The 24851-nt window shown below is 27.2% G+C and overlaps 2 protein-coding genes across 5 annotated transcripts in view; both read right to left on the reverse strand.

Annotated features, from left to right (window-relative positions):
- The window catches only part of LOC122506360 (beta-glucuronidase-like), a 623628-nt gene that overhangs the window by 562885 nt on the left and 35892 nt on the right, over window positions 1–24851 (reverse strand). The gene's annotated exons all lie outside the window — the stretch shown is intronic.
- LOC122506356 (protein PFC0760c-like) lies at window positions 19820–21592 on the reverse strand. The gene has a single exon (XM_043618477.1). The coding sequence runs from the start codon at window positions 21590–21592 to the stop codon at window positions 19820–19822; it is 1773 nt and encodes a 590-aa protein (XP_043474412.1).

Raw genomic sequence — 24851 nt, forward strand, 5'->3', positions numbered from 1 at the left:
TTTGAACAATTATTTGTACCATTTATAATCTTATAATAAAAGTCAAGTCATTAAAAAGAAATCTGGATGCAATTAGTGGAGTATTAAATGATAATCTCAATGTACTGTAGTCATAGGAGTAACTGTAAAATTGTACATTAAATTGTCTCTCTACAAAACGAAGAAATCTATTTTGAATTCTTTCAATCCTAATTGTGTTAAAATCATAAAACGGCACCCATATTACAGAAGTATACTCCAGCAGCGATCTTACCAAAGAGAAGAAAAGAATTCTTAGTGTAATAATATTATGAAACATTTATGCATTTCTAATTATGAAACCAAGAGCTCTTAAGGCTTTTGAAATTACTTCAGATGTATGTCTATTAAATGAAAGGTCACTGCAAAAGAGCAATCCCAAGTCCCGAATACAAGTAACCCTTGTCAATTCTTCTTGACCAACAGTGTAACAATAAATCAAAGTACTTTTTTTAAAAATGAAATGACGTAACTTTTTTTTACATTTATAGACATTTGATTACTGTAACACCATTGAATCATTCGGTCAAAATCAGCTTGAATATTTTGTGGACTTGAACCAAAAACATAAAGTTTAAGATCGTCAGCGTAAAGTAAAAAATGAGAATTTTTAAAAATAATTTTAATGTCATTGATATAAAGAACAAACATGCCTTTTTTAAACTCGTATAAACTATGCTATATTGTAAAATGTTTATAAAACGTTAAGTCAATTACAGATCTTTTTCAAGATAATAAGGAGGTTCTTTTGCAAATAGAATTAACATTACCAATTTGTTGAAATTTGTACCACTGTTAGATAAAGGTTTTAAAAAATGTAGTTAAATTTTTGAGACCTGTTGGTACTTGTGAAAAAAATTATAAGCGTCTTTGATTTTAACTTTTAACATTGAATTTTGTGGAAATTGAGTACATTTTAAAACATATTTACTCACCACAAAATACTTAACAATAAGAAATTAATAAAATATTTTTTAGTACGAGATTAAATATCTGTTAAAAAAAGTGTCATTAGATACCTGTGAGAGTTGCAATAAATTAATTTGTAAAAAAATTTCATGTTTTATACAGTATATTAAACAGCTGTTTAAACATCTGGAAACATTGCACACAATTTTCTACTCAAAACTAAATGTAAACAAGTCATACCAAGCATTTGCAACACGACCAAAAAAATACTGTGTTGCCAGACGTTTCAAAGTACCAAGCAAGTCAAATTACAAAATAATTGTTTTTGTTTTGATTAGTTCAGTCAATCGATAGAAAAACTTTATATATATATTAATTATACATCAGAAGAATTATTTTATTGAAGTATTCTTCCTTCTTTGTCAAAACATTGACACCGAGATTTATTCATAGTCATGATATAAGCCGAGGTATAAGCTTAGGGGCCGTCCATAAACCACGAGGACAATTTTTTATTAATTTTTGATCTCCCCCATCCAATATGGAACAAAAATTTTTACTTTATGCAATTGACCTTAATTTTGTCACTCGGTGGTTTTTAGGGACGCTGATTACGAATTTGATGTAAGTTTTCATAAATTTAAAATGATGTATTCAATATGGCAGAATTTTCTTTTAAATTTATGCAATTGACCTTAATTTTGTTACTCGAGAGCTCTAATACCAGTCAGTTAGCTGTAAATGTCATAGGAGCGCTTTAAAAAAATTTGTCCCATATATTGGATCCGCCATCTTGAATTTCTTAAAAATAACATTGAATTCGTAATCAGCGACCCCTAAAGCCTTCGAGTAAGAAAACTTATGCGAATTTAATTACATTTTGGTATTTTGAAAAATAGTGACCAACCCTTTCAAAGTTTTCTTCATATTTGACGTCATATTTGGTCCGCCATCTTTAAATTTTTAATTCTAATTTACGTTTCTTAAAAGTATACAATTTTTGTGCCTCTATGGATGAGAATTGAATATTATTCACGCACGTTTAACCCCTTAGCAGTGTAGTCAAAATAAAGTTTTCATGACACAAATGTGCTAAATTTTGTTTTATTTCTTTTAATACCTGACATCATTTTATTTTATGTTTTTGAGGTCGCTAAATCAAATATTTGATCAAAATTTAAAAATTGAAAATGTCGATCAAAAATTTTAAAGTTTACGGATTTTAAATTTTTTTCGCTCGCCATTTTAGAGCCGACATTTTGAATTTCTTAATTCTGACCAAAGATTCGGATTTAGCGACCTCAAAAACTTTAGAATATTCACTGATATTCATAATTCATTCATTACAGAGATTTTTCTTTTAGATGCCGCTATAGCGGTCATACACATTGGTGGCAAGAATTATTTTTGCCTCTATAGACATCATGCACTTTGAAGGGGTTAATGGGTAAAAATTATCAAACTTGAAAAAATGAAATTTCTTTTGTGTTTTTGAAATTAAAACTGCCATATTTAATTTTTGGGTTGAACGAAATTCTTTTTTCAACCGGAATCGAAAAGAGCACACTCAATACCTATAAGAAACATACTTGCGCATACACGGAAAGAAAAAGTCTAAAGAATATTTTAATATATTATAGAAAACTTGGACAAGATGGACAATTTATAATATTTATTTGATTTTCTGAAAATTATTTTAAGATGTCTAAGAAACTTTATGTTGCATATGATAAAACGTTTAAAATGTATTAAAAAAATTATAAATATTCTCATATAATAGAAAAAATGTTTTTAACTGTCGTAAAATTATTATTATATTTTATGAAACTATCAATATACAGAAGTAAAATTATTTTAATACTTATAAGAAAGATGAGTTCAGATGTGTATTCCAGACAAGTATAAAAAAATTATTATACTGTTTGAAATATTTTGAAGAATCGCGTACGCGTCAGTTGCGCAGTACTCTGCTGCGCATATATTTCCACAGTGTGAATGTCCACTGGACCACCTGCAGCGTGCGTTGCGTAGCTAGTTGGTTGGGGTTGCGTTCTATTAATATTAGGGTTGTGCGTTCGATTCCGGTCGTTTGTAGATTTTCTGTTAGGTAGGCTATCATTAAGAATAAATAAATGTTTAGAGTTTATAGTGTATGAATTCTGGGTGCAACATCAAGATACGTGGTGCTTTAAGAAAATTTAAAAACTAAAAGGTAAACTATATAAATTTTTTTAAAATAAATTTTCTTTATGACAGAAGTCATTATACATTTCATTGTCAGCTTTAATATTTATATACAGTATAGTAATTTACTTTATATTGATTCAACATATTTACTATATTGTATTAAGAATATTTCAATGGAAATATAAAGATTAAATATTTCATAGAAAGGCTTTGTATTTTAAGAAATGTCTATTGCAAAATTTTTAGCAATCCGTTTTCATACTAAAAATTGCTCCCAAAGTTCGGATAAAATTTTTGTACATTTGGTCCTTAAAGGGTTAAGATGGCAATGGGCGTTTTTTGCAAATTTTTATTTCCGATGCCAATAGAGCTGTCAAAAGTCAAATAATCCAAAAATTTCAAAATACTTTTATGAATTAAAAGCAAAAATCGAGGTAAATTATTCTGTAGCTCATTCTTAAACAGTTTTTTAAGGTCCCCGAATATAAATCTAAAGTTTTTTTTTTTAATCTAAAATGTCGGATCCAATATGGCGGACAAAATTCAAATTTTATCAGATTTTATTAAAACTTGTTACTTGGTGGTTTTTAGGGTCGCTGATTACGAATCTACACTACCGGTCAAAATTGAGAGACTATCCATTTTCAGGTGATTGAAAAACCTTTTAAAACATAAAATGTATGGAAACTAAAATATTTTGCTTTTTATTTTTTTAAAGATGATAAAATTTTGAAAAGAACAAGATCTTTTAGAAGTCATTTAGCCAATATTTTATTTAGATACTAGCTGTCGTACCCGTCTTCGACGGGTTTTAGTTTCTACTAATATATTTGAACAAGTGTCTACCAATTGGGAATTTAATTTGACTGGGAAAAACTAATAATTAGTTACCATTAACTATTTCATTATCAAAATATTACCATTTGAATCAGTAAATGACTTTTTCTATCAAATACTATTTTCAACTAATTCAGATTTACAGAACAGTATTTGTCAATTTCAATTTGTAGTACTTTATGCGTTCGTAGTATTTTAATTAATGCATTAATAATTAATACTAATTTTCCACCAGCTTTTGGAGTTATATGGGTGATTCTCCAAAAACCGGTCACTTTTAAGTTGATAAAAATTTTTTTTTTAATGTTTAAAAATTGAACTTTCTTTTATTAATTACTGTTCATTGGTATTTAAATAAACTATATTTAAAGTAGGTACGCTACAAAACTATTTAAAGTTTAAAAATAATATTAAAATTATTTAAATTTCACCAGGATCATTTTGAATTTTTTCACGTCGCTCTTTTTCGACATTTGCTTTTTTCTGTTTGTTTAATTATTCTTTTATGTTAGACAATCCATATCAACTATATTTATTTTAAATTACATTTATTAATAAACATTAGTTTTCGTGTAATTAGCACTTTTCGCGTAATTGAAATGAGATGTGAAAAGTAAACAGGAAAACTAACCTCATCAGAGGCGTATCATCGAGGGGCACTGAAATTCATATTTCTTCTATATAGGTATTATTAATTAAATTAAATGATTTATTTTTATTATTTTTAAAATTATATTTAAAAATATATGAAAAGATTAGATAAATTTCAACTTTATTACATATTTTAAAAAAAGTTTTAGGCACGGGCACACTTTTTACTTGTTTCGCACCTGCCACGTGCAAATGTTTTGACACGACAAAGGACTCCACGACAATGGAAATTTGTACGAAATCCATTAATACATATTTTAAACAAAAGTAAATAAAAAAATGGCTAGGTATACACTTTTGTCCTACCAAACTGTAAGTTTTCATCCGTTTTTTATTGATATTTATATTGAAATATTAAAGTTATGACAGCGCACGACAAAGGAATGAATAAAAATACGCAGTGTTTTTCTAGTGTTTTTTTCTTAAAAATATGAAAAATATAATTTATTTTCCAATTTCTCTTGGAGATTTGAAAAGTGACATGTTTTTTCTTTAATTTCCAATTGATTTTTATATAAAAAGTGCACGTCTTATAGTTTATTTATACACGTTTATCCTTTGTCGTGCCAGCATGGAGATTTTTAAAGACACTTATATTTTAATAATTATCAATAACTATATTGATGTATTAAAAAATTTCATCGATAAAAATTGAAGCTTTTGAGTTAATCTTTCATAATATTTATTGAATAATTAAAGATAGTTCTTTTTTTATAAGTAATAGTACTTTAAAGTTTGGTACTCAGAGGTAAAGACATATTGAATTGCTGTTTTCCAGCTGTTAAATGTTGTTTTCCACTAAATTTGTGTTAAAAAATTATCGTTTTTTATAAAGGGCATAATAAGTACTGTTTAAATAATATGTTTGTCCAATGTTAATATTTAAATGTTAAGTTGTTTAGAAGATATAATTCAAAGACATGAATTTGACCACTTTCAGGAGAATCACCCATATAAGAGTCTAATTCGAACTAATTGTATCGCAAGTAGGCCCCACGTTACGACTGCTAAAATAAAAAATAAGACCTATATTGTAATCTGAAAGTAGGTCTTAAATTTTGACAAATAAAAATATAACATATATAACATCATCAATAGAAATTAAAGCAAAAAGAATTTTTTAAAAATGAATTAATATAATAAAACTTTTTTTAATTAGATAAGAAAATTCCCGATTTTTCTAGTCGAATTAAATTCCCGGCTATTTCTCGGGATACCTTTGCGATTAATAGACACTCTGTTAAATGTATTAGTAGAAATTATAACACGTTTTTGATTCCCACATGGGAAATCTACATGGGATCCACTTTTATAAAGGAAACCATATTGATTCCTATGTAAAACCGTATGGTATAATTTTTCCATATCCCTATTAAAAATTTCCACATGGGATTTTACATTTTACCCGTTTTTGCGTAATGCCCGGATAGAATTTTGGAAAGCAACAACATACCCCAAACATTTCTAAAATTCAAGAAGAACAATTTTAATTCATAAATAGGAATTTGTTATTTATTTTCAAAGTCATTTCTAAAACATTTCTTGAATTCAAAAAAAAGAAAATTTTGATTCATAAATCCCAATTTGCCCTAATGGCATCTTAAGGACTTTCTGTGTCCCAGTGCCCGCTGAAGTCAAATTTCAGTATTCTTGATACTTTTACTGTATACCCTTTATATTAAACATAAATATTTTATTTTCTACGTTAAATATGATAATACATACTATGAAATTTTCAAACTTAAAACCTGAAAATATCAATATAGAAATTGTTTGCAAACTCTCACGTTAATTGATTTTAGAAAATTTGTAATCGGCATCAAATTCATGACTCTAAGCTTTTTAATAAAATAAATGTAATGAATGTAATTAAAAATTTAAAAACATCAATCGATATCACTACCAACTTAATAAAAAATTAAACAATATTGAACAAAAAAAATTAATTAATTGTTGAAAATCAAAAATATGATTTTGGCTTAAAAATTCGGATTAATTATTTATATTTCATTTTTATAGTAAAAATTAGTTGTATTTACATTAAAAAGTAGCTACAAAAAGTGTCACATCAATTTGACAAAAATTTAAAAAATTTGCATTTTTTTGATTTTTTGAATTTTGTGAAAAAAGCTATAAATTTCGTTCAGCTTAATATTTTTCAATCGGATATGGCTATAAATTTAAGTTAGACTCAGACCAAAGAGACTGTAAAGTTTCGTTTTAATCGGTCAAGTAGTCTTTGTGTTTATCCCGGACAAAATATTGTGTACAGACAGACATACATACATACATACATACATACACACAGACATACATACATACATACATACATACATAATTTTTTTTATTGTCATTTTTGGAATTCTTACTACTCGAATAGAAAAACTAAACATGAAATTTCAAATTCTATGCAATGTACAAACAAAAGTCTGATCTTATTTATAAAGATTTTTAAAAAATCGTCATTTTCAATGTCTTACAAAAATTTGAATAACTTTTAAAATAATGAACGCTTTTTAATGATCTTAAGCTTATTTTAAAGGTCATTTGCTACACTATAAGAATTACTTATAGCCATTAACGTGTAATTTTTTTCTTAGAAAATGCAGGCCGTCAAACTTGGACCAAAAAAATTCAAAAAATTTGGAACAATCTTTCTGTACTAAAAACTGTTTTAGAAAATATATAAAACTTTATATGGTGTAGATTTTATAAGAAAATTTAATAAAAAAATACGTTTGAATTTTAAAAATTATTTTTCTGTAAATAAGAATGTTTCAAATTTTTTATATTTTTTTGGTTCAAGTTTTTATTTTAGAAGTTATTCAAATTTTTGTAAAACATTGAAAATGGCGATTTTTTAAAAATATCTGAATGAATTATTGGCCAAACGACTTCTGAAATATCTTCTTCTGTTCAAAATTTTATCATCTTTAACCCCTTCAGTGTGTAGCTAAAATATAACAAAATGGTCCCGAAATGTGTAAGACAATCTTGTGAATAAATTTTTATGACACTAGGTACTAAGGGGTTTTTTTTTGGATCCAATATGTCGGTCATGGTTTTGAAAAATTCATTGGATTCGTTTAAAATTTGTTACTCGAGGGTTTCTGTGGTCGCTGATTACGAAACAGTTATTAATTTTTAAAAACTTTAAATGGCAGATCCAATGTAGCAACTTATTTTTAAAAATTCATTAGATTGGTCTGAAAATTGTTAATCTGGAATTTTCGGGGTTGCTGATTGCTATAATCCGATGTTAGGTTTTCAAAATTCAACAATGAGGATCCAATATGGCAGACGATTATTAAAAATGATGTACTTCGAAAATCTGACTTCAGAATCGTGATCAGCGACCCCAAAAACCCCCGAGTAAGAATTTTTAAGAGAATTTATCCACTTTTGAAATGTTTCAAAATTTTTGGCGGCCATTTTGGATAAAAAATTATGTATTTTTAATATCTGACTTCAGAATCGTGATCAGCGACCCCAGAAACCCCCGAGTAAAAATTTTTGCGAATATACGTTAAGATGTTTTTATTGTTTGGGCCATGACGTGTATACACGTCATCCAGTTTGGGCCAGTTTTTTTCATGACGTGTATACACGTCATCCACAGTCAAGGGGTTAAAAAAATGAGCAGAAAAAAATTTTAGTTTCAATAAATTTTATGTTTTAAAACGATTTTCATTCGACTGAAAATGGGTGGTCTCTCAATTTTGACCGGTAGTGTAAAGTCACTTTTTAAAAATTTAAAATGGCGGATTCAATATGGCGAAAAAAATTTTCAAATTTAATCCTATTCCCTTAAAACGTGTTACTCGGGGGCTTTTGGGGTCGCAGATTATGAATATAAAGTTACTTTGTAGAAATTGAAAATGATGAATCCAATATGGTGGACAAATTTTTAAATTTGATCAGATTTAATTAAAAAGTGTTACTCGGGGGTTTTTAGCGTATCTGATTACGAAATTGAAGTCACTTTTAAGAAATTCTAGCTTTGTACTGTTCCATAATGGAACAATTTGTTATTATTACAAACTTTAAGCAAAATGTATCAAAATTGGACATTTTTTCAGTCATATGGGATCCACTATTTTGAATTTTTAAAAAGTGACTTCAGATTCGTAATCAGCGACCCTAAAAACCCCCGAGTAACAAGTTTTAATCGAATCTGTTCAAATTTGAATTTTGTCCGCCATATTAGATCCGCCATTTTTAATTTAAAAAAACTTTAGATTTATATTCAGGGACCCTAAAAACTGTTAAAGAATGAGTTACAAAATAATTTACCCCGTTTTTTGCTTTTAATTCATAAAAGTATTTTGAGATTTTTGGACCTTTTGACTTTTGACAGCTCTATTGGCATCGGAAATGAAAATTTGCAAAAAACGCCCATCGGCATCTTAAAGTACATGAATGTAGCAATCTTTTAAGCCCTAGAACGTTTAAATCCATCAAAGCAATTTTTGTTTAGAGCTCCGTTCGTGCTGACGTGGAATTTCCCTTATTTATATCAAATATGCAATTATTTTGCATAATTAATTATTTTAATTTAGCAATATCTCTTTAATTGCGTCAAATAATTATTTATGTAGTCCTTATATCAAATTTATAATAAATTAATTAATGTTCTTCCATTTGCATACGTAAAAGTATTAGCACACTAAAAAAACTATCTCATTCAAATAATTTTTTTTATCTATATATTTATTTGATTTAAATAACTTGAATTATGCGAATATACGAAACTTTTTTCTTAGAAAATGCAGGTTGGCAAACTTAGACCAAAAGAATTTAAAAAATTTGAAACAATCCTATAAACCCCTTCGCTGTTTGGAAAAATAATCATATGATTGGCCCAAAATGTTCAGCAAAATCTGTTAGATGAATTTTTATGAAACTTAGTATACAAGGGTTTTTGGGGTCGCTGAATATAAATATGACGTCAAAAAAAATTCAAAATGGTGGATCCAATATGTCGGACAAAATTTTTAAATTTTAAACAGATATTATAAACAAAAAAAACAAAGAACAGAAAGTGTAATGTAAAACCTTTGCAGCCTCCACGCGGCACATTCTGAGGTCATGATTCGTTTTATCAGCTAATGCAAAGGATATAGAATAGAGTACAAAATTGGATAAAAATCGGGATGAATTAAAAAAATTACGTCCCTCATTTTGAATTCATAATTTTTTATTTTGAAAGACAAATTTAAATTCAGCGACCCAAAATATCCCTAGATACTGAAATTGATAAAAATCCAAATGAATTTTAAAAATTATGTCCACTATTTTAAATTTTTAAAAATGAAGGTCAAATTTGAATTTAGCTACCCGAAAAACCCCTAGATACTGAAATTAATAAAAATCCAAATGAATTTCAAAAAGTATGTCCGCCAATTTGGATCCTGCATTTTGAAGTTTTAAAAATGATGGTCAAACTCGAATTCAGCGACCTGAAAAACCCTTAGGTACTAAAATTGATAAAATCCAAATAAATTTCAAAAATGATGTCCGCCATTTTGAATTTTTTAAAATTAAGGTTAAATTCGAATTAACTGACTCCAAAAACCCTTATACACTAAATGTGACTTAAATTAAAAATAAATTGTCATAAATTTTACTTGTTTTTAAATTGTTATATTATTTAAAAATAATAAATAATAATTTATTTATTACTTAATTTAGGATCATATTATTATTATTATTATTATTATTTTTTTACTAAATTTTCTTGAAAAATCTACATCATATCATGTTTTATATTTTTTGAAGAATAGTTTTTTGTACAAAAAAATTATTTCAAATTTAAATCTTTGTGTATAACTTTGCCGACCTGCAATTTCTCAGAGAAAATTACACGTTAATGTCTACAAGTAATTCCCATTCTGTAGAAAATAACCTTTAAAGTAAGCTTAAGATCATTAAAAGTGTTCATGTTTTTAGAAGTTATTTAAATTTTTGTAAAACATTGACAATAATGATTTTTAAAAAATATCTTACACAGAAATAGAATTGTTAAATCTCAATACTCAAAAATCTAATTCTTTTCACTTACAGTAAAATTCAACACTTCTTATTTTGGAAATTTCATATTTTGGGCTTTGGGAATTTTGTATTGTAGAAAAATAATTTTTAGATTGTGTATGGATTAAAAAATTTAATTTTAAAGTTCTGAATGTTCTTCGCATGCTTTATAGTGATAGAACACTACTGTGCATGCGTTATAGTAATAGAACACTACTGCTCATGCGTAATAATGATAGAACACTACTGCGTATGCGTTATAGCGATAGAACACTACTGCGCATGCCTAACATTGACAGAACACTTCTGCGCATGCGTTATAGTGATAGAACACTACTGCGCATGCGTAAAATTGACAGAACACTGTTGCGCATGCTTGATACTAATGGAACACTACTGCGCATGGTTGATACTGATAGAACACTACTGCGCATGCGTTATAGTGATAGAACACTACTGTGCATGCGTGATACTGATAGAACACTACTGCGCATGCGTTATAGTGAAAGAACACTATTGCGCATGCGTATTATTGATAGAACACTACTGCGCATGTCTGACATTGATAGAATACTACTGCGAATGCCTGACATTCACAGAACACTACTGCGCATGTCTGACATTGATATAACACTACTTCGCATGCCTGACATTGATAGTATACTACTGCGCATGCCTGACATTGATAGAACACAACTGAGCATGCCTGACATTCACAGAACACTACTGCGCATACCTGACATTGATAGAACACTACTGCGCATGCCTGACATTGATAGAATACTACTGCGCATGTCTGACATTTATAGAATACTACTGCGCATGTCTGACATTCACAGAACACTACTTCGCATGCGTACCATTAATAGAATACTACTGCGCATGCGTACCATTGATAGAATACTACTGCGCATGCGTATATGTATGTACAATGAGTATGTATATATGTATACGATACGATGAATAAATGATATAAGTCGAACGACCGAACGATGAAGTACGGAGTTACACGACCGACGGACGACAAAACGACGACGAATATGTTAATATTATAAATAGGAGATTTAGAAATTAAATTAAAAATTTTTTAAATTAAAAATCAATAATTTTTGCTAAGTGACTACCGATAATCACTACTGAAATAACTTAATATTTTTTTCAATAGTAACTACTAAAAAAGTTGAATTTTTCAAAACCACAAACATGTGTCGTCTTATTTCTAGTAATATTTTATTTGTCTTTTTCTATTTGGAAAAAAAATACTAAAAATTGTTAAAATAAAAAAAGTAATTTTTTAAAAATACGAAAAGTTTGAAAAATAAGAAATATTTTGTATCAAAAGATACAAAAAATTTTTTTCGCAGTTATTAAATTTTTAAAAACATTTTATTTTTGTATTTTTTAAAATAACTTTTTTCTTTATTAAAATTTTTATTAATTTTTGTCAAAATTATATTCCTGCCATGAAAACGAATCGATTTATGTATATAAAGTATATATTTTATCAATATTATTTATAAAATTAATCGATATATTTATTTTTCACAAAAAATTGAAATTTTGCATTTTTTAAATTTTATCTTAATAGTTTAAAATAATTATTATAAAATAAAAATTTAAACAATTTGTATATGTATTATTAGGGGAGAGTTGTCAGAGTTGGGCAACTGTTACACGGAAAGAAAAAGTCTAAAGAATATTTTAATGTTTGTATTAAAAAGTTGGACAAGAGTCACCTTTTAAAAATGTTTAAATACTGTGTCTCAAATTAATATTCATAACAATTACAATAAAGTTTAAAGAAAATAAAGACAAATATGAATAAAATTTGGATCAATGTGAAATAAATTACAATACTGTCTTAACCCTTTAACGCCCAAATGGACAAAATTTTGGCATGAAGTTTGAGGACTTATTTCGGTACTTAAAAATCAATAGAAAAATTCACGAATCATCATTTCTTATGTTTTCATATGCACTCTATCGAATGGCGTTAAAAAAAAGTCAAAAATTTATAAACAAAAAAGTTATTAATGTTTTTTATAAAAAAAGTCCGATTTTTTTCCAATTTTTGTTTAATTTTCAATTTTTTCTACTATGAAATAGCGAAAAAATAATTCCAAATGTTACAAATAACGTGACATAGATATATAACCTAGAAGATAGGACTATAGAGAAAATTAAAAATTAAAATGGCGGCTCAAAAATGGAGTTTGAAGTTCAAATTTTTTTCAAAATTTGATTCGAAAGTACGAAAATTGTTAAAAGTGTTTAGATCAGCTTGAAATTTGTTACTTGGGGGTTTTAGGGGTCGCTGATCACGAATCAGAAGTTCAATTTTCAAAATTCAAAATGGCGGATCTAATATGGCGGCTAATTTTCTTTAAAAACTAATTAAATTTGCTTGAAACTTGTTACTCGGGGGTTTTTAGGGTCGCTAATTATGAATATGAAATCCAATTTTTAAAATTCAAAATGGCGGATCTAATATGGCTTACAAATTTTTCAAAAATTTATTAGGTTAGCTTGAAATTTGTTTCTCGGGGGTTTTAGGGATCGCTGATCACGAATCAGAAGTCCAATTTTCAAAATTTAAAATGGCGGATCCAATATGGCGGACAATTTTTGTAAAAACTTATTAAATTTGCTTGAAACTTGTTTCTCGGGGGTTTTTGGGGTCGCTTATTACGAATATAATATCCAATTTTTAAAATTTAAAATGGGGATCCAATATGGCCGACAAATTTTCAGTTGAAATTTGATAATCACGTTCTTTAGCCATTGAAATACTTAAAATATTTTTAATGTTTTCCAACTTTCACCACGTGGAGGTAAACGTGAACTGGAAAATCTTTTTTTTTATTTTTAAATTTTATATATTTTTTTTACTGTTTTATTTTTTTATGTATTTTTCTTCTTTTTATTTGTTATTATAATTTTTGAATTTAAAGGTAAAAAAATAGAAATGCATGTTTTATTTTAATCATTACTTATTTCAGGGTCAAATTGAAAAAAACAATTTTTTTTATCTCCAGCTTGAAGCTCTTGTAAAACCTTTCAAAAATCATTCTTCATAGTTTTAATTCGATTAAATTTACTTATCAATATATTAAATCGAAAAAAAAAATAATTTAATAAAAGACTTATCAGTTCACGTTTACCTCTACGCGGTGAAAGTTGGAAAACATTAAAAATATTTTTAATATTTTAATGGCTAAAGATTGTGATTATCAAATTTCAACTGAAAATTTGTCTGTCATATTGAAGCGGCCATGTTTAATTTTAAAAATTGGACATTATAATCGTAATCAGCGACCCCAAAAACCCTCGAGTAACAAGTTTCAAGCGAATCTAATGATTTTTTAGAAAAATTGTCAGCCATATTGGATCCGCCACTTCAAATTTTGAAAATTGGACTCCAGATTCGTGATCAGCGACCCCTAAAATCCCCGAGTAACACATTTTAAGCTAATATAATGAGTTTTTGAAAATTTTTTGGCCAAATTAGATCCGCCACTTAAAATTTTAAAAATTGGATATTATATTCGTAATAAGCGACCCCAAAAACCCCCGAGTAACAAGTTTCAAGCAAATTTAATGAGTTTTTACAAAAATTGTCCGCCATATTGGATCCGCCATTTTGAATTTTGAAAATTGGACTTCTGATTCGTGATCAGCGATCCCTAAAACCCCCGAGAAACAAATTTCAAGCTAACCTAATAAATTTTTGAAAAATTTGTAAGCCATATTAGATCCGCCATTTTGAATTTTAAAAATTGGATTTCATATTCATAATTAGCGACCCTAAAAACCCCCGAGTAACAAGTTTCAAGCAAATTTAATTAGTTTTTAAAGAAAATTAGCCGCCATATTAGATCCGCCATTTTGAATTTTGAAAATTGAACTTCTGATTCGTGATCAGCGACCACTAAAACCCCCAAGTAACAAATTTCAAGCTGATCTAAACACTTTTAACAATTTTCGTACTTTCGAATCAAATTTTGAAAAAAATTTGAACTTCAAACTCCATTTTTGAGCCGCCATTTTAATTTTTAATTTTCTCTATAGTCCTATCTTCTAGGTTATATATCTATGTCACGTTATTTGTAACATTTGGAATTATTTTTTCGCTATTTCATAGTAGAAAAAATTGAAAATTAAACAAAAATTGGAAAAAAATCGGACTTTTTTTATAAAAAACATTAATAACTTTTTTGTTTATAAATTTTTGACTTTTTTTTAACGCCATTCGATAGAGTGCATATGAAAACATAAGAAATGATGATTCGTGAATTTTTCTATTGATTTTTAAGTACCGAAATAAGTCCTCAAACTTCATGCCAAAATTTTGTCCATTTGGGCGTTAAAGGGTTAAAGCTCAGGAACTGCTCTTTCGAATGCTGCAATAACAAATATTGAAAATTTATAAATAAACAAATTACATACAGTTATTTAAAAAAAACACAATTTTTTAAAGATTTTTTTTTGAAAATCAAATTTTTTTTATTATTTACGGCGAAGGAATACGTCTCAAAGGTAAAAATATCGCGTCAAAAATGTCTAACCTAAAATGTTGTAAAAAAAAATTAGAAAAAAACAAAATGGCGGATCAAAAGTGGCGTTCAAATTTGACTTTTTAATAAATAATATACAGCAAGTGCACATTTTTTTAAAAACCTCACAGATTCGCTTGAAACTGGTTACTCGGGGGTTTTTGGGGTCGCTGATTACAAATATGATAATAGTTTTTAAAAGTTCAAAATGGCGAATCCAATATGGCGGACACTTTTTTCAAAATTTTATCGGATTCGATTGAAACTGGTTACTCGGGGGTTTTTAAGGTCGCTGATTGCGAATATGATAATAGTTTTCAAAAATTCAAAATGGCGAATCCAATATGGCGGACACTTTTCAAAACTTCATCGGATTCGCTTGAAAATAATTACTCGGGGGTTCTTGGGATCTCTAATTACGAATATGATAGTGGTTTTCAAAAAATAAAAATTTCGGAGCATATACATTAATTTTTGTAATGTTTTACAGTAGTAACTTCAGAATTGCGTTAATTTTATTTTGTTGTAAAATATTTCAATTTTTATTAATTAATTATTTAATAATTCGAAAAAAGCGTCATTTTTTCGTTTTAGATATTGAAAGTACACATCTTAAGCTTTTTTTTGGTACAAGAAAAAGAAAAAATGGGTCCTTCTTGAAAGAAAAATCAAAAAAAAATTATACTAAAAAAATATAGGTATATATTACTTGGTGGTTAATTAGTCATACATATTACTAACTACTGTGAAAATATTAGCCCGATCCAACAACTTGCAATTTTGACATTGGTACACTCGATAAAATTTGCCCCTTAAACATAATTAATCTTTAATTATGAGGCTTCAAAGACAGACAAAACTCGATAATAACAAAGAACAGTTACTATTAGTAATATTATTATTAAGTTTAATATTACTATTATATTTTACACAAATTATTTGAAAGCAAAAAAGGGTTTAAATTTTTATAATTTCTAACCTGCATAATGTACATGCTCCGAGATTTTATTTTTTAAAATCTACTATCATTTTCATAATCAGAGACCCCAAGAACCCCTCCTAATCAGTTTCAAGTGAATCCGATGAACTTTTAGAAAAAGTATCCGCCATTTTAAATTAGCCATTTTGAATTTTTGAAAACTACTATCATATTCGTAATTAGAGACCCCGAGAACCCCCGAGTAACCAGTTTCAAGCGAATCCGATGAAATTTTGAAAAAATGTCCGCCATATTGGATTCGCCATTTTAAATTTTTAAAAACTATTATCATATTCGTCATCAGCGACCCCAAAAACCCCCGAGTAACCAGTTTTAAGCGAATCCGATGAAGTTTTGAAAAATGTCCGCCATATTGGATTCGCCATTTTGAATTTATGAAAACTATTATCATATTCTTAATCAGCGATCTTTTTTTTTTTTTTTTTTTTTCTTAAATGACTTGAAGCTAGGCCAACTGTCAGAACACACACTCTTATATACCAACTACTTTTTGCGTTTCTACAGAACGACTTTTTGAGGTTAGGAGTACTCGCATTTGCCTGGACCACCCGTCAATGGGTTTTCTCGCCAGAGAAGAGGGAAACTGTAGAAAACCTCTCCTGACTACAACCGGTTTATCGACAGCCGAGTTTTAACGGTGTGTACTGAACAATAATCGACAGTGCACATCATTATACCTCGACGTCAAACCTCCCGCTCAGATTATCTCACGTGCCGGAAAAATCCCAGGCTAATGGGCGCGAACCAAGTACCCTTGGTCCGCCCACCGAGCCAGGCATTTATCTAATGATAATTTTTGTCGTTGAATGTTAAAAAAATATTATTTTAACAATTTTTTTTTATAGATAAATAAAGAAAAATCGATTTTTATAAGAAACTTCAAGCGCTATTTGATTCTACGCTAAAAACCACTACGAAAACATATATTACATAATTTTTTAAAAAAGACCTATTGGTGTAAAAATGTTATAAACAATTAGCCTGCATTCATATTGTATGAGGTATAAGAATCGTTTTTGAAGTTAAAGATTTTTTAAAACAAAATTAGCTTAATCAAGAGAGTTTTTGACGTTAAAAATTTTTTTAACAAAATTTCTACCTCAAAAACTATTTATGTAAGTAGAAATAAATAAGAAAATGTCTTCCGAGCGAGCGTTAGCGAGCGAGGAGTATGACGCTAGTATAATATTAAATCCTATTTTTTAAACTTATATTAAATTAATTTTGTATATAAAAAATTAGATTTTTCCAATACGATTTTATTAAAAAAAATTTATTTTAACTTTTTATTCTAAAATATAATTTTTACGTATTCTAAAACATTTCAACTTTTCAATTAAATAAAAATATCTATAATTAAGACATATTGTAAAGTAATATTCAGTTTTAGATTTTACTATATTGATAATAAAAATCAATTGCATTTTGAGTAACCAGGTAAGAAAAATCTATGAGAATTTTGAAAATTTATCTCTTTCGACGTTTGTAAAAAAGCGCATGATCGCGGACTTGTTTACATCGCTCTTTTGTTTTTAACCAAAAAACGCTGTTACCGAAAAGTCAAGCGATATTAAGAAGTGAAAAAAAACTATTTCAAAGCGTATTTGTGGCTTATTGTGACAATTTAAAGAAAAATTGTAGTGTTCAAATGCAGGTAAGTAACAAATTGTTTTTCCAATATAATAAAAAATATGTCAAAACCCAAAAAGTAGGATGTCTAGTGAGTTGGGAATTCGGGAAACCCCGAGACATTTCTTTCAAATCTGAGAGATTAGATATACATATTTTTTTTGTCTTTTTGAAAAAATTAAAATCTTTCAAAATGCATACAATTTATCCATATTCCACTATGAAAAATAAAAAAATTTTATTTTTACATAAATATTATACAAATTTTTTTGATTTTTCAACAATTTATTTTTTTGGAAAATTGACATTTTTTGAAAGCCATGCACATGATTGTAAAATTAAAAAAAATTCAATAAGTAATTTTGTTTTTAAAAAAAGTTTTATTATTTTAATTTCTTTTTAAAAAATCGCTTTTTATTTCAATTTTATAGATATTTATACTGTTCTCTAAATTTCAATTAGCTAAAAATAATTAATTTTATAGTAAAAAATATAAATATACAATAAAATGTATTGTGACAAGAAAGAACATTTTTTTTATCAGAATGTGACTTATTTTATTTGTTTTTCTTAGTGTGAAAAATAACTTTGAGCAAACTTTACGCCAATTATTTTTGAATCAGTTCTATGATGGTTAAAATTTTTAAATACATCAATAATGTAATGTTTTTTAGAATAAATGAACTTTGTAAAATTTAATTAAACATGATAATAAATTTTTGAAAATATGTTTGATATATTTTGTATTTATACTATAGTTTTTTTTTATTATTTATTAAATTGAAAGTAATTTTGATTAAAAATAGAAAACGTTAGTAGGTTGATTTATTCTTTATTATTGTTTTCTTTTCTTAGTTTGAGAAGGACAATATTTAATCTAATTTTAAATAATAGTATAGAATATTAGAGTGGGCTTCTTTTATTGTAATTGAGTCATTAGAAAATGTTGTTAATATTAGTAGTTCAATGTTACATTGTGAGTTTTGATTAATGTTAATCATATATGTTTACTGTTTTTTTTAACTTCGAGAATTGTTTTCTCTATTGCTATTTTGTGTTAAATATTACTTTTAAAATGCTATATGCGGACATTTACATTTTAAAAAAATTCAAAAGCACAATTTATTAGAGCTTAAATGTCATTTAATTTTATTAGTAAGTCAGTTTGGAATTTCGATGGTTATTTTAAAAAAAATTATAGTATTCCATATTTTTATAAGAAGGTAAAATAACGGAAGGTGTGGGAATTTTGATTTTAAGAGTTACAATGATCTAGTTTTATCCTTTTCTTTAATATTATTGTTTTTATGAAGTTTAATTCATGCCTATTTATAGAAACAAGCAAATTATTTACAAGTAATTTTATTCATTTTGTTTATTTCTGATACGATGATGGTTTCCTGACAAACGATATTCAATCAAATTTACCTATTTTAACCCATATTTATAAAACATGCATATTTTGTATTTATAAGTATTTACTTGCTTAACTATGTACTTTTCTCAGAATTTAATAAATATGTATGTATCCCTCATAGTATTCATAAAATTCTATTTAAATTCTACATCCCATTTAATCAAATACTATTTATAATAAGCTATAGTGTATTTTTTCCTTGTACTATGTTACTATGTATTGTATGTCATATGTACCCATATTTTGAATTAAATGATTTACCCGTGTTTATTATATAGTTCCTTTATGATATTTAGAGACACAAAAAAATAAAGCTTTTCTACACTTAACCAATACCTAACCTATTGAAACCAAATTTTGTTTCTAGTATTTTTGGTGTTTTGCTTCGTAATGTTGTATTTTCTTCAAAATAATGCACATTTAACTTGTGCTTTAAATACCCTTTTAAGTTTGATCTTCCTTTTTGAATTTCATCAACCCATTTTCTTTTAGTGCCTTCTTTTACTTCTAATTTTGGTTTTGATAAATTAATTTGCCGTATGAATGACATTGATTCCGGTGTACGCAAATTTTGCTGAGTGGCACCGTTCAATGTCCTCGTCGTCTCTTTCTTTTCCGTGTTACATCTGATTTAACTGTGGAAATATGTATGTCTCGTTTTCTTATTTCTTTCTGATTAATTGTTTTGAATAAGCATCTTGTGGAAAAATCCTTTGCAATTTCTGAATTCTCTTGATTAACAGTTTTTTTAGAAGAAATAATATTATTCATTGTAAGAACTTCCTTCTTATATAATGTTTCACTTAGAGTGTTATTGTATTCATTTAAAGTTTGACCACTAAATTCTTCTTTTCTTTCTTCTTGTTCATTTTTCATACCTTTTCTTAGTTTTATAATAGGACCGTCGGAATTCACATGTTCTAATATTGAATGCGAATTATCTACGATTGGGATATTTTCGTTGTTTACCTGTATAATATCAGAAAATTCTTCACTTTTCTCGATAATTTTTTCGTTGATTTTTTGATCTGATTTTATCTCACTTAGTGTATAGTTCACTTTAGATTTCGAAATATCATTTTCTTGTTGTAAAACTTCATTAATAGGACAAGCATGGTTGTTTAATTCGTGTTCTTTTTTTGACTCCATTGTAAAGTAGGGTCTTTCCGAATCAGATTTTTGTAAAGTGTCCTCCTTATTTTCTTCATCGTCTTCAAACATTTCATTATCCACAAATTCTTTCATTTCCTTTTCTGGCAGTTCTTCACTGATGCTGATATCTTCCTCATCATTGGAACTGTCCATAATAAGATTCATGTACTCCACTATTTGTTCTTCTTCCAAAGGCTTTTCTTTACTGTGAATGGATTTTTTGTCGCTGGATTCTTCACTTTCAATTGCAGATTGTAGTTCATTTATAGAAGGTGATATGTTATGATCCCATTGTTCTGTATCCTTTACAAGGTTCATGTTTGTTAGCGATTCCCTGAATATAACTGGTGGTATTACGAAATCTTCATTCCGTTCTCTATTAAATTTACGTTTGTTTATAAAATAATCTCTTCTATAATAATCATTGTTGAAAGATGGTTCCTGTCGATTACATAATCTTCTATAAATTTTCTGTTGTTCGTTGTATCTTCTTTCTCTTTCACTGAGATGATAACTTTGGTCATCGTCGGTGTATGAGTTCTTTCTGGAATTAGTGTTATAATCTTGAAAATACTGATTTCTGTTGTTAAAATTTTCTCTTTCATAGCCCTGTGATGTCATGTCCGTATTTTGCCAATGTTCTTCTAAATCCGTGTTCCTATTTTGGTAATCAAATTCTTTATTGTCATAGATCCTTCTATTAAATTGTTCACTTTGTGGTTGGTTTCTTATTTGCCATTTTTTGCCAATTGGTTCGTAGTAATTATTCTGTGTATTTGGTTCATACATGCTGCATTGGTTATTCGCATCTTGGTAGTTGTATCGATCCTCATAATCCATGTTATCATCATAATAATCAAAACCTCGTTCATAATCACTTTTTTCCATCCTGTGCACATCTCGCCTAACGTTATAATTATTTTGGTATTGATTTGTTTCGAAATTGTCATTGATCATATACGATTCATCATAGTCATAGCATCTATAGTCTCTATGCTCCTCTCTTTCGTAATCATCCTGTATGTTGTTATATCTTCTACATTCGTCTCTGAGATCTTCGTGTTCTTCGTCGGAAAATCTGTGTTGTAAATTTCTGGATTCTGGATCTCTGAAATTATTTTTATGATCCATTGCTTCAAAGCTATATCCCTCCGATTTCCATTTTTCTATGTAGCCTCTCCGTAACATTGCTTCATACACTGTGCCCATTTTATGATTTAATACGATTTAAACATAAGCAATAAAAAAATAATTGATTTTGTTTAACTTCTATTTAAATGGAACTGTAATTTAATTTGAAGTCTTTCATATTTTTTTACGTAATGTAGTAACACGATTGACCTATATCGGCTCATGTTACAGTATTCTGTTATTGTTTTTACGTTTATATTATTAGACTGCTTTTTGTGTTTTGGCTATTTGCTTTGTGAAAAACCATTAAATCAACAAAAAAAACTGCTTTTTATTACAAAATTGCTTGATACTAATAAACATTTGATCAAAAGAAAAATTTTGCATTTTTTTTACTGTACTTTGTCAATCCTGGATTTACTTTTTAAATTTATGTATACATCAAATTAAAAAAAAAAATTCTCGACTCTTTTCAAAATAATAATAAACAATTACTATTTGATTAAAATTATGATTCTCTAAAAAATTTGACACCACTTTTGATAGAAATAAATTTATGTATAATTTAATATATAATTAAATTATATATTTTATTTTATTTTATTATATATAATTTAATTTCTTTAATGCTTTGCTGATTGTGACCAGCCTTGACTTTGCAATTGTACCCCGTTTGACTCGTCAGCAGTCTTCCTTCCTCAATCTTGCAATTATTTTATATATTATGTATGTAATAACTGAAACTAGTTCTTCAGAGATGTACGTATCTCAATTTTATGCCAAATAATTATTTACCAATATTTAGTAAATATTTTTTTTATATAAAAAAAAATTAGTAATTGATCTTATTTTTATTTTAAACTTGATAGGTATTTTTCAAACGTTCTTCTGTTAATAATCATTTATTAAACATTTAAAAAGAAATTTAAACCAAGAAATTAAAAAGAAATTTTTATTTTCAATTCTTTTGTAATATTCAGATAAAACCCATAACTAATCGTTATTAAATTTTATAATTTTTAATCCTCTCACTTGTCCAAGTGGCTACACACTTCCGACAAGGTTGTTTTTTTTATTCGAGGAAAAAGAACCGATTTATTAAGGGAACCAGTGCTTGCCGATTGCAAGGGTAGTTACCGTTCCCTAAACTCGACATTAGCGAGTAAACAAAATTTCTAAATACCCTCACTTGATAAAAAACCAAATAATAAAATTATTCCTGAAAAGGATAAAATATTTCATAATAAGCATATTTTGCAGATAGAAAATAAATTCAGTATTTCATTTATGTATATAATATGTGTATAAGTGTAAATATATGTATATATATTTTTTATTTCGTGTTTTTTTAATTTTTTCCTTTATATTTTTATAAATAAAAGAAAAGAATCCCACTGCTGCCACCAATTTTGTTAGATATAAATTTGATTATTTATTTATTAACAAAATAAATCTTATTTCAAACAATTCCCACTTTAACTATAATGAAAAAATACTTTCGACAAATTAAAGAGAATAAAAGTCAGAAATTAAATATCTCAAGATAAACGTATTTGCTCTTCAGAATAAAAAATATTAAAAAGGTAGTGGATCCCTTTCTTAAACTGTTATCTAGTCAACAGTTCCGATTAAACGGTACTTACTTGAATATAAAGGAAGGAAAATATTTTGTAATAGGTGTAAGATTTCAATGATACGCTATTCCATCTAGTTAAAATAATATATGATTTATTATTAACAATTGTATATATTTAAACCAAATGACAATTTTAATTTTATATGTTTGTTATCAATTATAAAAAAACAATAATTTATTCTTTTGCACAATATCATGTAGTATCAAAATGAATGTGTAATTGTATAAATTGTGTACTGTGATGGACAATATTAAATCAACTCACCAAAACAATTTCATTTCATTCAACTTATTTCAGAAAAGTATCTTATTACCTCCTCAGGTGGAATGTTTAGTATACACCTGTTTTGAGATAAGTATTTCTGTACTCCAATTTTATTTCCTTGGTCACTTTTTTATTTTCAATATTAATCCTCATATATATTTATACTATTTGAAAACTCACGATGAAATAAATTCCTTTTTCTCTTTCACTGATTCGATACAATTGAATAAATATTCAAAACTCGGGGTCACCGGACTTAAACTTTATTCAATTGATCTATTTTACTTTTTGTTTAAATGCACTATATTTTTAATAATTAATCACTTTAAATTGTAATGCAAATTCCTTTCTATCAAAATAATGGACAAGACAAAATCAAAATATCAAATCGAAAAAATAAAATATCGCAGAAACTTCACAAAATATATATCTATATTATTTTATATAATCAGAAAAAAACTCTCAATTCCCGAGAGCAACAAAGTAATTATACACAACTTTGTTGCGGGAGGAACCAAGTCAAACTCAATCGTTAATCGGCTCAAGTCTTGGATCACACCCTGAATTTCGTTAAATTATTAATAGTGGGGATACTATTACACATAGCTCATTGAACTTCTTGTTGCGAAGCAAGCTTTTCGCAAGCTTGAAAATTCCTTAAATGGCATGACATGAGTTCAATGATTTCTCACCACAGTAGTTTCACTTGTATGTGTCTTTTATTTAAAATATTTGACATCAATACATCTGAGTTTTTCGATGAAAAACAAGCTCTTTGGAAACTGTAATGAAATTCATTTTGAAATATGGGTGTTGTCCGTGACTTTCGCAATAATTTTATAAAATTGACATATCTAAATAATAATGAAACCAAGGAAGTTTAATGAGAGTTACTAATTTAATAGAATTGAAATTAATAATCTTATTACGATGATAGGTTGTTTTGTCTGCCCTTTTAGTGTTTGTGTATATGTGTACTTAACCTAATAACAAGATTCCCAATTTTAATGAAGCTATATAATATAAATTTTAATAAATAAAAAAAATAAAAATAGTTACGAAGTCATACGTAACAGCAAAATTCTTTAGATTTACTAAATTCTTTTGAATATTACCTATATAAAAAAAAATTTTCACAAAATTCAATTATGTTCATAAAATTCTAATAAAATAATTCAATTATTTTCAAAATTAATAAAATTCTTTGCAGAAAATCAATTATGTTTAAAAATCTATATTAATAATCGTTGTATTCCCGTAATATGTTCGAAGTTTGAGCTTTTGTTTTTTTTTGCTTCTTAACTTTTTTAATTCTCCTTTCTAAATATTTTCAATTTTAAAATCATTGAATTGTTGCAAAGAATTTTATCAAAAAATTTGATAATAATAAAATTCCTTCGAAAATTTTATTATTTAGAAAAATAATTTTGTTAAAA

The sequence above is a fragment of the Leptopilina heterotoma genome, unplaced genomic scaffold (genome assembly GCF_015476425.1).
Source record: "Leptopilina heterotoma isolate Lh14 unplaced genomic scaffold, ASM1547642v1 Lhet_411, whole genome shotgun sequence".
NCBI classification, from domain to species: Eukaryota; Metazoa; Arthropoda; class Insecta; order Hymenoptera; family Figitidae; genus Leptopilina; species Leptopilina heterotoma.